This window comes from Lotus japonicus, chromosome 6, assembly GCF_012489685.1.
Source record: "Lotus japonicus ecotype B-129 chromosome 6, LjGifu_v1.2".
Taxonomy (NCBI): Eukaryota; Viridiplantae; Streptophyta; class Magnoliopsida; order Fabales; family Fabaceae; genus Lotus; species Lotus japonicus.
Genome location: NC_080046.1, coordinates 8412012 through 8428178, shown reverse-complemented (window position 1 = coordinate 8428178; position 16167 = coordinate 8412012). Strand labels below are relative to the sequence as shown.

General features: G+C 31.9%; 2 protein-coding genes across 2 annotated transcripts; both read left to right on the top strand.

Moving 5' to 3' along the window:
* Window positions 1-5710: 5710 nt before the first annotated feature.
* On the top strand, window positions 5711-9963 carry LOC130723052 (probable inactive receptor kinase At5g58300). Its single transcript, XM_057573976.1, has 4 exons — window positions 5711-5857; window positions 6051-6225; window positions 7446-8784; window positions 8982-9963. The coding sequence occupies exons 3-4, from the start codon at window positions 7452-7454 to the stop codon at window positions 9608-9610; spliced, it is 1962 nt and encodes a 653-aa protein (XP_057429959.1). The 5' UTR covers window positions 5711-5857; window positions 6051-6225; window positions 7446-7451; the 3' UTR covers window positions 9611-9963.
* Window positions 9964-10771: 808 nt separating this feature from the next.
* Window positions 10772-13607, top strand: LOC130723785 (uncharacterized). Its single transcript, XM_057574914.1, has 3 exons — window positions 10772-11206; window positions 11362-11780; window positions 13171-13607. The coding sequence occupies exons 1-3, from the start codon at window positions 10883-10885 to the stop codon at window positions 13184-13186; spliced, it is 759 nt and encodes a 252-aa protein (XP_057430897.1). The 5' UTR covers window positions 10772-10882; the 3' UTR covers window positions 13187-13607.
* Window positions 13608-16167: the final 2560 nt, after the last annotated feature.

Sequence of the window (16167 nt, the reverse complement as noted above, 5' to 3'; positions counted from 1 at the left end):
TATTTGGTTTTTCCAAAAAAAAAATATCTATCTATCTATATATATTAGTAAAGCTCACTTGAGTTAAGTATTAAGTACAAATACACATGAGAACCTACATACATTAGTAAAAAAACTGTTGTTTTAATGAGATAGCTTAGTGAGTCAATGAACGGGTAGTGGAAACTTGTGCACTAATGATTTCAGTTTTAAACTTACTAAATATCAAATGTATAAGCAAAAGAGTAACATCCATACCAAAAGTGTAACAGGCCACAAAATTATATCTGCAAATGGTTTTAGCAAAGTACCTTAAATTAAAATTAAATTTAATGTTAATTTTAAACTAATATCAATTTAGTCCAAGAAAAAAAAAACTATTAACAATAAAGCATACTTCCGCCAAAATTAATCTTGATATGCAATGGTCTTAGTTTGTTGTCCAATTTTCTGCAGGAATATATGTCTATTTTTCTTAAACTCACAAACTCTTAAAATTCCTGAACATTGTAACTCCGAAGAAAAACTAACATTAAATTAAAAATAGTGGCATGATGGCAATACCAGTGTCAAAAACTTAATAAAAAGCACACTTGTGTTTTGCATGCACTTAATGTATTAAACCATAAAAGCTCACATACCTTTATATTAAATACATTAAAAAATAAAAAATTTAATAAACTAAAAACTGAAAAAAATTGTATTATAAAAACCTATTCAACTACTTATATAAAATAACAACATTCATAGACTTAAAATTGACTTGAGCTTTGCATTTGACAAATTTAAAAAATCAAAATAAAAAACAAAATAATATTTATTAATAAATAATTTAGATAAAATACTTTTAAAATAAAAAAAATTTCTATCAATATATATCTATCTATAGAGTACTTGGGGCTCTTATTTCCCAAAGTAATTATATATATATATATATATATATATATTTGGTTTTTCCAAAAAAAAAATATCTATCTATCTATCTATATATATTAGTAAAGCTCACTTGTGCTAAGTATTAAGTACAAATACACATGAGAACCTACATACATTAGTAAAAAAGCCGGTGTTTTAATGAGATAGCTTATATATTAGTAAAGCTCACTTGAGCTAAGTATTAAGTACAAATACACATGAGAACCTACATACATTAGTAAAAAAACTGGTGTTTTAATGAGATAGCTTAGTGAGTCAATGAACGGGTAGTAGAAACTTGTGCACTAATGATTTCAGTTTTAAACTTACTAAATATCAAATGTATAAGCAAAAGAGTAAAATCATTACAAAAGTGTAACAGGCCACAAAGTTATATCTACAAATGGTTTTAGCACAGTACCTTAAATTAAAATCAAATTTAATGTTAATTTTAAACTAATATCAATTTAGTCAAAGAAAAAAAAAACTATTAACAATAAAGCATACTTCCGCCTAAATTAATCTTGATATGCAATGGTCTTAGTTTGCTGTCCAATTTTCTGCAGGAATATATGCCTATTTTTCTTAAACTCACAAACTCTTAGAATTCCTGAACATTGTAACTCCGAAGAAAAACTAACATTAAATTAAAAATAGTGGCATGATGGCAATACCAGTGTCAAAAACTTAATAAAATTGTTAATGTCAAGAGGCCATTCAACTATCTACATTCAATAAATAAAAAATGAAATGTATTATATTGAACCATGCATATATTATATCTCTATATAAACAAACCAGTGAAATCACTCACAAACTCAAATTATTCATATTTCTTAGACTTCAGCTGCTGGTGAGAAAAAAATGACAATTGTCTCTAACTACTTCAACAAGTATGTCATTTTTAATTATTTTATTTAATTTCAAAATTGTTTTTTTTTTAATTACTCATTCTTATTTCTTTATTGCAGGAGAAAGATCATCAACAACAACAAGAAACACACATTACTTAGTGATATATATCCCCGTTGCAGATGATTGGAAAATAAAACTGAGAGTTTCACATATATGGTAATTTACTAAACAATTCTTCTCATTCAATTGAAATCATACAAATACATCATCATTTCTATATTTAAATGACACAAATCAGTAACAAAGTGTGAGCCACATAAATTTATATACTGCACTAGAAAGATAAGTGTAAAATGTAGTACTCACTATATTCTTGATAAGAAATAGAAATCTTTCACTCCTCAATATTATCATATTATGGAAAAAAAATAGCAACTTAATCATTCAAAGGGAACAAATGACGTCCATCCTGCAGTTAGATAGAATCTATTTTTATGTTCGTGAAAGTGATTTTAAAAGAACTCCTATGCCACCAGCAATTGTAAACAACACATTAATCTTGATAAAAAAAAAAATTAGCACAACTGATAACATCACTGGAATGACTAAATCAATATTAGAAAAAAAAATAGTAGACTACCACGTTCATTTCAATACTAATCTAATTAAGTAATTAAATTTATTTTATATAAAAAAAAACTACTCTCATTTCAATCTCAATAGAAATCTACCTATTTTTTCTTCCGATGAAGCAAAAAAAAAAAATCTACCTGTTTGATCCTTTTTTCCCTTATTAGAGAAAGAAAGTGTGAGAATATCATAACTCAATTATATTTAATTATACATATATTCTAAATCTTCTTCTAAATAATAGATTTCTTACCTTTCTGCAAATTTAAATATTACAATTAAAAAGTACAAATTAAAAACGAACCCGTGCAACGCACGGGTTTAATTTCTAGTCTATATATATATGTAAAGCACACTTGTGTTTTTTGCATGCAATAAATGCATTAAATCATAAAACCTCACATACTTTTATATTAAATACATTAAAAAATAAATAAATAAATAAATTAAAAACTGAAAAAATTTGTATTATAAAAAACTATTCAACTACTTATATTAAATAACAACATTCATAGACTTAAAATTGACTTGAGCTTTGCATTTAACAAATTTAAAAAATCAAATTTAAAAAAAAACTATATTAATAATTAATTTAGATAAAATACTTTTAAAATAAAAAAATTATATATATATATATACATATCTATCTATCTATATACATATGTAAAGCAGACTTAAAAAAATAACATTAAACACATAAAAAATAGTAAATTTATTTTGAATTAAAAACATTAAATAAAAAAATTGAAAACTAAAATAAAAACTACATCAACTTTATTATTCATTATATTAATTATTAATTGTTAAACTTTTCAATTTCTCACATTTAAAAGTAAATATTAATATTTAAAACTTTTCAATTTCTCTTATTTAAAATGAAATATTTAAATTATTTAAATTTTAATTATCCATTAAATCATACAATCTCACATAATTTTATATTAAATACATTAAAAAATAAATAATTTAATAAATTAAAAACTGAAAAAAAATTGTATTATAAAAAACTATTCAACTACTTATATTAAATAACAACATTCATAGACTTAAAATTGACTTGAGCTTTGCATTTAACAAATTTAAAAAATAAAAATTAAAAACAAAATAATATTATTAATAATTAATTAAATAAAATACTTTTAAAATAAAAAAAAATTATATATATATATCTAACTATATACATATGTAAAGCATACTTGAAAAAATAACATTAAACACAAAAAATAGTAAATTTATTTTGAATTAAAAACAGTAAATAAAAAAATTGAAAACCAAAATAAAAACTACATCAACTTTATTATTCATTATATTAATTATTAATTGTTAAACTTTTCAATTTCTCACATTTAAAAGTAAATATTAAAATTTAAAACTTTTCAATTTCTCTTATTTAAAATGAAATATTTAAATTATTTAAATTTTAATTATTCATTACAACTTGAGGTGAATTTTTAAAAAATAATAATAATTGAAATTGACTACCTTACATTAATGACAATAATAGATTGTTAATAATAATTTGTTTATATTATTTACATTATTGTTAATAATAATTATAAATCTTATTAGTTACTAATCAAAAGTTGAGAAATTTTAAAAAAATAAAAAATAAAACTTATTACTATTTATTACTTATAAAAAAATATTTATTAATAATTAATGTCGAAAAAATGGTTGAAAATTAAAAAAAATGTCCCTATAAGATATTATTATTACTATATCGAATGTGTATATTATTTTTTAAAAAAATTAAATATGATTTTTGATCTATTATATAGAAGTAAAAATAACTTGATGAAGCATAATAGAGAAAAATAATTATAACAAAAGTTGAATAAATTTAAATTTACTAAATAATATTTTACGATACTAGAATTATAACTTATTATAATTTTTAAGTTAAAATTATTTCAAGTTCAAAAAAAAGTTAAAATTATTTTATTGTTGATAAAAAAATATGTTATTATAACTTATATTAAAACCTTATTACTTGATTTAAAATATTTTAAATTCACTTAAGGATTTTTCAAATTATTAAATTGGTTTTAAAAAATTAGTTATGATTGAAAAATAGAATAACATATGGGGACAATAATTGAGTATCAATGTTTACAACCGGATATATGATTAATCAGCACATCTGTAATTGAAACCACAATAATAGACCTAAAAATAGAGAACCCAAATCAATAAAATATATTACAACCAAAGTTTTTAAAATTAATTTAATACTAATACAAAAAAAATTTAATTACACTGTAATAATTTTTATACTATATTAAAAAAATAGTGTAAATAAACCCGTGCAACGCACGGGTATTATTTCTAGTATATACATAAAACTTCCTTGACCGAATATTGCAGATATATTAAACATTTAATTCAACATTAAACTGGCATTTCTTTTTTTGAAATTGGGGTCAAATTTTCTTTACAATATTCATAATAACTTCTTATTCTAAATCCACGGTGTTTATATACCTTTTTTTTTATTAATTGTAAAAGTGAATATTTACTGTACAATACGAGGAATCTTGAAGAAAAGACATTAATTTCATGACAGGTGATATGAAATGAAAGCGATTTGCGCAAGCCTCACGTTAATATACAAGTCAGTAAATTAAGGCAAGCTTGCCTCCATGGAATTTGCTAGTTGCTCCATCATGCATGTGACTTGGTGATAAATTTTCTCTTAGGATTCTTATAAAGGCTTTCACAGTCTCGAGTAACCGTCCAAAGTCATCAATTTGTTTTTTTTGAAAGATGTCCAAAGTCATTAATTGATAGGAGTTAAGGATGAAAAACAAGGGAGACGAATAACAAATTCAAAGTATGAGATTGAGAAAATTAGGTTTGTTTGTTGTTCTATGTATTTTCTATTTTAGTTTTTAAATAAAATAAAAAATAAAGTTTAAAATCTTTGGTTGATATTTTCTAGAATATAATCAAAATAGAAAATAAAAAACTCAGTAAAAATCAAAATATGCTACCACCAACAGGAGCTATGTTCCTATCGCTGCCATCAACAACCAATGAGATGAAAAACACTGATGATGGAGGTTTGGGGTGGTGGTGGGTGGTCATGGCAGCAATGACGACGATAGGGGCAAAGGCAGTGGTGGGGTAGTACTCGTGGTGATGATAATAGTGGTCGTGGTAGTGGTGACGGCAGCCACAATGATTGTGAAAATGAAAACATAAAATGAAAACTAAATGTTCTTTAAATTTAGAAAATGAAAAATAGAAAAGGAGTTAATGAGAATAGGGTATTAATTCATGATAACCATTTAAGGAGTTACTATGAAACATAATCATATTAAGTGTGCATTGAAATGTGATTTATCATTAATGATTTCTCTCTCTTCTCACCCCACTGAGACCCCAGATTCAATAAAGCCATAAAGTCTCAACCTTTCTCTCTCTCTAGGACTGGAGGCAAGGTCAAGAAAGAAAAGGAGGTTAATTCTTCTGAAGTAAGGTTAGTGTCAATTCTGCATTGCCCTGCTGTCTCTATACTCCCTTGCTTATTCTTTATTTAAAATATCTCTGAACTTCTAAAAATGAAGTCACTTTCTTAGATCCTGATTATTTATTTATTTATATATAATTCCCCATGAAGCCTCTTTTTTCTTCAGTTACTGTATTATACTAGCTGCCATTATTCTCTCCAGGTTGAAATGCTCTCAATTTGAGGCTGCTACTACCTCCATGTTCCAGATTATGAATGCTACTAGCAAATTCCCTAGCTGCCATTTCTGCTTCAACAAATGCTACTTCACCTGCTGTTTCACCTCTGAATTCTGACACTAGCACCTGAATTCTGAGCCCTCCCTTGCTTCTTTTCAGGTGATTGTTTGCTCATGCAAAAGCTTATCCTTTTTCACTCTCTGCTTTCCAATGGTATAGTAGTGTTGCTCCTAATTTAGCTTGCAGATCTGGGTTTTTGTTTTTATTCAAGAATGCAACTCCACATTGGAGGCTGGAGTGTAATTCAAACCATTTTGGGGTTTTCCCTATTGCAAATTGCCAAATTCTCATGTTTGGAGTTTTTGGGTTTTGTTTGGGATCTGAAGATACTTTTGGAGAAATTTTCAATTTTTTTTCATTCATGAAGCAAATTTAGTTGTTGAACTACTCTGACTGTTTGTTATCCTGTAATTTCCTTCCTAATCAATTAAATGGTGTTTGCATTTGAAGAATTGTTTTGTTCTTTACTAAATCATTGTAGAAATTCAGTTCCTTCCTCTTTTGTCTTCAGAAGCCAAAACAAGGAGGAAAGTTTGCATAGTTGGTGGTTGGGTAAAAAATTATCTGGTTTTGGAGAATAAACTGCAGAAGTTTTAGCTCCAGTTGTTAAACAGTTTATTAAGTTACCACAAATCTAAAAACACTTACTTCCTCTTTTGTCTTCTAAAAACACTTACTTTCCCTTTCTGGTATTTTAGGTTAATTGTTTCCAGTTAGACACTTCTAGGTTTAACTTGATAAACTCTTGGAAATGAAATGAATTTTCTTTTTTAATCTGTATTTAACGGTCTGTTGGTTGAATTCGGATTCCTGCGGTTAGATAATTCCTATATTTACGCAGTCAAAGAATCTGAGTAGTTTGTTCGTTCGATCTACGAACAGCTCAATATTTTATCTTGATAAAACAAATGAGCCGGCTGATCTTAATCCAACAGCTCAGATTCATTAACTATGCGAATGTAGGATTGCTCTTACTGCAGAGAACCCAAATCTGCATTATGTCTCTTGGTAGCTGTAAAACTAGATCTGTAAACTTTTTATGATCTTATAATCAGGTAGAGTGTCTTCCTCCATAATTTCTCCTTTGATAATGGAAAGAGACTTCCAAAGCGTACCTGAGGCTTGCAATGGACTATTTGTTACTCAGTTGATTAGGATGCTTCCTTTTTGTTTACTAGGGATAACTCCATTTCAACTATTATTTACTGACATGTTGCCATTGCATTTAATTTATTTTACAGACTATGTTTGTTTGATATTATTTATTTCTTGATGCTGATGGATCCTGACTATGATTTATGTTCATGGTGCTAAACCAGGAAAATATGAAGGCCAACAAAGTTTACACCCACTCTAATTGTCAATATCCAATTCCTTTAAGCAAGCTACCCTCCATGAACTTCTATTCTACTTCAGCGGCTTATTTCCTTTTTGTCATGATTATTCATTTTACTGTGGCTTCTTCTGACCTAAGTTCAGATAAGCAAGCTCTTCTTGATTTCGCTAATGCTGTGCCTCACGGTCGGAACCTTATGTGGAATCCGTCCACCTCTGTCTGTACATCTTGGGTAGGCATCACTTGCAATCAAGATGGAACTCGTGTTATTTATGTCCGGCTCCCTGGAGTTGGACTAATTGGCTCTATCCCATCTAACACACTTGGCAAGCTTGATGCGGTGAAAATTATTAGCCTTCGCTCCAATCTACTCAGTGGTAATTTGCCTGCTGACATTGCTTCTCTTCCTTCTCTCCAGTATCTCTACCTTCAAAATAATGACCTTTCTGGTGATATACCTGCCTCATTGTCACCCCAACTAATTGTACTTGATTTGTCATATAATTCCTTCACCGGTGGCATTCCAAAGACCCTACAAAATTTGACAGAATTAAATAGTTTGAATCTCCAGAACAACTCCCTATCTGGACAGATACCAAATCTCAATGTTACCAACCTCAGGCATTTGAATTTAGGCTACAACAAATTGAATGGCTCTATTCCTAAAGCTCTTCAGAATTTTGCTAGTTCGTCATTTGAAGGAAACTCTCATTTATGCGGTCTGCCTCTAAAGCCATGCTCTGTGATTCCCCTGACACCTCCTGCTCCATCACCAGCTCCTGGAAGACCAAGCTCCAAAAATAAATTGAGTAAAGTAGCTATCATTGCAATTGCTGTTGGAGGAGGTGTGCTGCTATTTTTTGTAGTTCTTGTGATTGTTCTTTGCTGTTTAAAGAAGGACGTTGACAGGGGTTCTGACGAAATTAAAGCCAAAGGTCCTAGCGGTGGCAGGGGTGAGAAGCCAAAAGAAGAGTTTGGGAGCGGGGTGCAAGAACCTGAGAAGAACAAGTTGGTTTTCTTCGAGGGCAGTTCTTATAATTTTGATCTTGAGGATTTGCTGAGAGCTTCAGCCGAAGTTCTTGGAAAGGGTAGCTATGGCACTGCATATAAGGCTATATTGGAGGAGTCAATGACAGTTGTGGTGAAAAGGTTGAAAGAAGTTGTGGTAGGCAAGAAGGACTTTGAACAGCAGATGGAGATTACGGGAAGGGTTGGACAGCACGCAAATGTTGTGCCGCTTCGTGCTTACTATTATTCAAAAGATGAAAAGCTTTTGGTTTATGACTATGTCCCAGCTGGAAACCTATCGTCTCTCTTGCATGGTATGCATTTCTTTTCTTATTAGCAGTTTCAGTTAAATCTTCTGGAAGTAAAGTTTTGTTTGTTGGTACAAAAACTTGTTTTATTTTGATCCTTTTGTGGGCTTCTTTGATTTCTTTTAAGATCATTCATATGTTTGAAGTCCTAGACCATCCAAACACTTCACTTCCCCTTACATTGGATCTCAATTTGATTACAGGCAGCCGGACAGGTGGAAGAACACCGTTAGATTGGGACTCCCGAGTAAAAATTTCCCTGGGAACTGCCAGAGGAATTGCTCACATCCATTCTGTTGGTGGTCCCAAATTCACCCTTGGAAACATTAAGTCCTCAAATGTCCTCCTCAGCCAAGATAATGATGGCTGCATTTCTGACTTTGGCCTGACCCCGCTTATGAATGTTCCTGCAACCCCTTCTAGAGTTGCAGGTTATCGCGCTCCTGAGGTGATTGAAACGCGCAAGCACTCTCATAAATCAGACGTGTACAGCTTTGGCGTCCTCCTTCTGGAAATGCTTACCGGGAAGGCTCCTCTGCAATCTCCAGGCCGCGATGATATGGTTGATCTCCCCAGGTGGGTTCAGTCTGTTGTTAGGGAGGAGTGGACAGCTGAGGTTTTCGATGTGGAGCTAATGAAATACCAAAACATTGAAGAAGAAATGGTGCAAATGTTGCAAATTGCCATGGCCTGTGTAGCGAAGATGCCAGATATGAGACCGAGCATGGATGAAGTAGTGAGAATGATTGAAGAGATCCGGCAATCTGACTCAGAGAACCGACCATCTTCAGAAGAGAATAAATCTAAAGACTCAAATGTCCAAACTCCATAGATTAACCTCTGGCTTTTTGCTTAACCATAAAGTGACATAAAATGGCATATAAGAAGATTGCATGCTTAGTGAAGGTTTCTCAAACTGTATTCAAACCTTTCTGTCCAGTTGTTTAGTATTTCTCCCAAACGGAGTTCCTTTAGTTATTTCCTTCTATAGGTAGGTTGCTTTGCATGAATTCTTATGTATTAACATCATGATTTAATTGATGATCTTCATTTAAGCACATTTGGTCCCCTGGAAACTTGAATTGATGTTGTGCTGTTTGTGTGGCATCACCTTATAATGCTTTGACTGGGTCATGCTGATAAAAAAAAAAACTACCCGTGTTCAGTCTCTTGTTCCTTTGATGATATTATGGCAGTATATTAATACTTGCTTCCAAAGCAATGTACAGTTTAGCTCTTTTTTTAGCCCTCCTCCCTTCTTTACATTTTTATTGGATGCTTGGTGCTTTATTCAATAAAAATAAATTGTAGTTATAAATTTGAGCTGAAAAACATAATTCTTAAACCATTCTAGTAATCCTTATTTATTCTTTGCCTTCATATCTAGCACATTTTGATGGGGCTATCTCACATCAGAGTTTTTATTTTTATTTTTTATTCACAAGATCTTGAACTTTTTTTTTTTGAAATCTCAAGATCTTGAACTTGAAACATTGCTTAAGAAGAATCAAGTATGTACTGTTTGAACTAACCACCCTATTGACCTTCAAAAAAAAAACTAACCACCCAATTGTGTTTACCTTGTCACCTCAACTTGCTAAAAAAAGAGACTGATTTGCGAAGTTCAAATGAGTTAATTGGTCGAAACCATGTTATAATGTGGTCGGATTGGCTCTGGTACACAATCCAAAATACGTCAAGACTTTCAACCGCATAATCAAACATGCAATTAGACATATCCCATTTCCTCTATTCATGAAACTTGTTGAAGGAAAGTAATTTTTGAAAAATTTAATTATAATCATAGTATAATTCTATAACTTCTAAGCTCCAAATAATAAACCGAGTATAAATTGACATATACATTATTCATATCAACTATAGCTAGGGGAAACGGCATGTCCCTCAAGGACATTTGTTGACTCTGTTTATCCGCCAACCTTGATTTACCATATATAGATTTGAGCATTTGTGGTGGCAAAACCTTTGCAGCCTATGGGAAAACAAAAGCCAACACACAACATTACCTATCTTTCTTGGTTTCTGCTAAACTAACATTGGACGTAGGTGTGCTGTTCCTTAGAGGGCGGTCAAAGGTTGGGAAATGGAGGAGCAACAGACCAAGCCAGCGCTGGTGAAGAATCCTTCCACAGGCTCCCGCAAGATGGGCCGGCGCGTGGCCTTCGAGGTCCCCTCCAGCCGCATCATGCAAAGCCGCTCCTCTGACATCAGCGATATTCATTCCTCTATAGACCACCTTGAAAAGGGACGACACCATCCATGTTGCTTTGCATGCTGTGCATGGGGATGCATCTTGGTCTTCATCTTCATCATCGTTCTTCTCTTTGCCGGGATCTCCTACTTGGGATTCCTCAAAGCAGGGATGCCAAAGGTTAATGTCAGGTCAATCAACATAACCAGGTTGCAGGTAGGGACGGACCTTGGTGTACTAAAAATTGGGTGGTAGCTCCCCCAAGAATTTTATTTGTATTGGCCTTCTTCAAAATTTTATACTGTCTTTTCCAATTAGTCATTCTTGATTTATTTTAGCGTGTTAAATTTCTTCCCTCTTACTCATTGCAGGTTGATAGCTCACAGAAGATGGATGCAGATATAAGTTTAGGATTGAGGATCTCAAACAAGAATGAGAAGCTGAAGCTTTTGTATGGTCCTCTTTCTGTTGATGTCACAAGTGAAGATGTGCCATTGGGGATGGCTAAACTTAAGGGCTTCTCTCAGATGCCAAAGAATGACACAGATTTGGATATGACAATGGCACTGCATAATGCTGATGTTGATAAGTATGCTGCTGATGATTTGAAATCAGACATCAATGCAAATGAGATGGTGTTTGATGTGTATGTCAGTGGACATATTGGTTTGAAGGTTGGGAGTTTGCAGATGACAGATATCCCCTTTCTAGCATCTTGTCATCAAATCAAACAGATGGATGTAGATTTTGGAAGAAGACCTGAATGTGATGTCAAGATGTTTGCTTTCAGGTAAAAAAAGTGTGTATGTTTTTTATACCATGCCATTTGCATGCACAAATTTTTGTCATTAATTAACATGCTCTAAAAATTGGTGTATCAAGATCTTCTGTTTGCAATGGTGTCTTAATTTCCTGTCTCGCCAATGAATCTTTCCATGTCAATTGGAAAAAACACGAACATGTCTGTTACAAACTAATATCGTGGCTTTTAGTTGATATGGAAAAATGTAATTGGTAAGGCAGAAAATTGAGACACTATGGGATGAAAGAGTACTCCAGAAAGATGATTAAGGTTGATGAGAACTCTATATGCAATATTTATTGGAAAATGTCTTGAACAATATGTATGTTGTTGGGTATGTTTGTAGGTAATGTGCATTATGTTTGAGAAAAGTATATAGAGTTCAGATTTGGATATTTTTCTGTTTTTGAATAATAAGACTTGGTTAAGCTAGATATAATTTTGACTGATGACTAGTTGAGGTTTACTGATTATATTAGAAAAGCTATATCTTTATCTCTTTGATAGGACCACATCCTTTTATTTGAAAAACAAAGGGGATAATCATCCTTCAGAGATCTGGTTTATATTTTGTTTCCAAATCAAGAGGAAAAGGGGGCACAATGGCCATGAATATTTTTATGTAGGAGTTTTGTCTGCAATAAAATCTTCTACCCTATTTGATGTCCTCTTATGTGTCATACTAATTAAATTATGTCTTGTTATTTGAAAACAACATATGTAAGGTTATAACTGTCATTTCCATGCCCACGTAACACAATTTCATTAATGAGACATGAAATCAGATACCAAATGGAGAAAGATGATCGTCATCCTTGCCCATAGCTAAATGAATAAGTTCCCCTTTCTTTTAGAAACCATGCATATGCTTTTTTATTTTTTAAATCCAAAACCATGCATATGCTTGCCATGCCTAAATAGATGACTTTAATTTGAGGAATCAACCCTGTTTTGATGTTTTGTATAACATGAAAATTGTTATAAGTCTCACGTTGGCTAGACATAGAGCATAGATAACTTTTATAAGGGTAGTGCAAACCTTAACTCTTAAGCTAACTTTTGTGGTTGAGTATAGACCTTCAATTTTTAATATGGTATCAGAGCCTATTCTAGATCCATTTGTTGTGGAGATATCCCATATTTGGGTCCCACATTGGCTAGAAATAGAATATAGATAGCTTTTATAAGGATAGTGAAAACCTTAACTCTGAGCTAACTTTTGTGGTTGAGTATAGGTCTCCCAATTTTTAATAAACACATACGTTTATGTAGGCATGTATTATCTTTCACATTGATTTTGGAGACTTCTTTCTAAAAATTAATACCAAACGATGATGTTCCAACAGATATACTAATGGCTTTCCTCAATTTGCTGCAGGCCTTCATCTAATTGATTAAATCAATTACAAGCAAGTTTTGCCAGAGCAGCATTTCTTCGCATCCTTCATCACATGACAAGTTTTTTATTCGTAGCCATGCATTCAAAAGCCATTAGAGACATTATTTACATTTTTGAAGTTTTTCAATGTAGATAAACTTCTGTTTTCTTCAGTGTGGACATGTATTAGTATATATGGCGTAATTTCAAAAAAATCTGGTTATCAGTACTGCAGCTACATAGTTCAAGAATATACAGAATTTAAAAAAAGAAAAGAAAGGGAGATTAGGGAATAACTATTTTTTAACCTAGGACCTCCAAGAAACTGTTTTCTTCTTCTTCTTCTTCTCAACTATACCGGTGTGCATTTTGAAACTAGATGGTGGTGTAAATTTTGTCTTGTGCGTGTTCTAAATTTAATCGTATATTCAAGGACGAAAATATGAAGAGATGTTCTTTTTTGTTTTTTGTTTTTTCCTTTTTGTTCACGTTGAGTGAAACAGTGACGGAGATCAAGTCAAAACCCTTATTGGAAGAGTTCTTAGAGTCTAATTGTCGTATTTATTATTCAAGTGAACAGACATAATTACAATAGACTATTTCCTTTTATAGTGGGGAGATGCTAACCCTTGGTCTAATCCAACTAGGTTTTGGGCCTTATATGGAAATAGTTAGAATCACGTGGCTCACAAGCTAATCTATAAAAGGGGGACATAACAAATGTCTCGCCCAACATGGGTCAAGTATCTATAAGGAACAAACCGAACCCCACTAATAAATGTGTCACTTGCCCAACATGAGTTGAGTCGTCCACACGAAGAACAAATCCTAACTAATGAGGGCGACAAACCGCCCGAATACACTCACTCACCAAAACCATATTAGGCCATTTTGACATAAATCGTCTAACACCATCTTTCTCTCGGGCGGCTTCTAGCTCCAAAGGACTCGTCCAGTCCACAAAACATTGTGTCTAAAGTATGAAGGCAAAGTGTATCTTCATAGCTCACCATGTCCTCAATACATCTCAACGTCATATGAGCGGCCCCTAGCTAGTCCACAAGACAACACCTTAATCTCTCTTTGTGGCATGTTGCCGTTTTTTTACATTTCTCAACTACTAGGTAATCATCAGTTTTTCATGTTGCAATACATGTATACAACTTCAATAAACTATAAGAAGTCACTTTTTCCAATAAAAATATACACCTATGAATATAATTACTAAGTATGTAAATCATATATTAATAAACATATACACCTATGCTACTTACATCTTTCTGCCACTCACCGATGATTATAGCCTTCAGTATTGTTTTTTTACTCCTTTTCCTGGAAACAAGCAGTATCGACATATTCTCGATAACATGTAATAGAAATTGTATTGTGAGAGTGAGACAAGGTTTTGGGTAGTGATGGAGGTAAGGGAGGGGCGTTCTGCGGCTAAGTTGTGGTGAGGGCATAGGAACGGGGGCGACTTCTAGGTGATAGAGTGTCGAAGGGAGTTATAGTGAGAGTGAGATAGGGTTTCGAGATGAGAGTGTTATAGTAAGAAAGGTTATAAAGACGAAATGATGTAGATTTTATCGAAAGTTAGAATTGGCCTCCCACACTAACTCATGGGCCGACTCAATTTCAAATTAGTGTCGGTTATCACCGACTCTAAATCGGTTGGTGATTGTAAAGTAAAAACACTAACATTAATGAATGTTGATCAAACGCAAATTTGACCGGTGAATTTACCGTTGACCTAAGTCGACACTAATTAGACACAAGTCGATACTAATTAGCTTTAGCTTAGTTTAAGCTTGTGTTGAGTGGAACAATAGTTAAATTTCAATGCTTAGAGTCGGCTTCGCATCGGTTAAGTTGGCGCTAAACAACACTTAATTTTGACCCTAGTTCAAGCGTTTAATGTAATGTGAAAACTTAAATTTATACTTTATAGATCATGAAATATAATATTAAACTTCGCACAAATTCTAATGAATATGATAAACATTTACCTTAATTGACATATAAATTACATTCTCATTAATATTTTGAAGAATTTTCTTCTTTGTGACTAAAAGGACTAATTGATACTCTCTTCAGATCAAAATGGGATCTTGTATTTAAAAAAAAAAGGTCTTATTCTTAGCTCAAATAATATTGCCTCACTAGGAGGATACTTGAGTTGCACATGAGAGAAAGAGGGAAACTTTCTCTACCTTTTCGTATGGGTATCTATTACTATATATATTTTAAATTTTTTTTTTTCAATTCTCATGAAATCATGTCATCATTTTGATTTCTTGTGAAGACATATCGTTTGAAATAAAAGAAAATTTTAAATAATTAAAATATTGATAAATTTTAGGTAGTCTGTTAGGAAATAAAAATTGGACATTATTTTGATTTAACTTTTTTAGTTGGATAAATAAAATAAAATTACAAAAAATTCAAAGCACCACACATATAAAATTTAAAATTTAATTTTTAAATTTTTATGAATTAATCTTTTCAATTTTAGTTGATGGTTATTAATTTATGTGGTCCCTTTCCAACTTTGGACATTGACACCTTTGTCTCTTTTTGTTCTCATCTTGTATTAAGGGTTGGAGTACCCCACCTAATACCCTTTTGATACATCACTTTGGCTTACCAAAAAAAAGATTATTAAACCGGACCGGCCTGGACGATTCAATAGGCAATCGTAGTAACATTTAAAATGATCAGAAAACCAAAGCATTTGAAAACCGGTCAACAATCAGATAAACCAGTCAACAACTGGTCAATCGGGGTGAAAACTTGTCATTTTTCAAACTCCCTTTCCCAAACCTCACATCTTTGGAGATGCAAGTAGGTGGCCATATCAAATCACTAAATGCTGCACGCGATGAAATTGTAAAAAGAAAAAGGCTAAAGAAGCATTCCAAAAGAAAACTTTGAAGAAACATTGAACTATTCGGATCTTCTCCTGCTTTTGTTCACAGTGCGGTTATTCAAGACTGATGG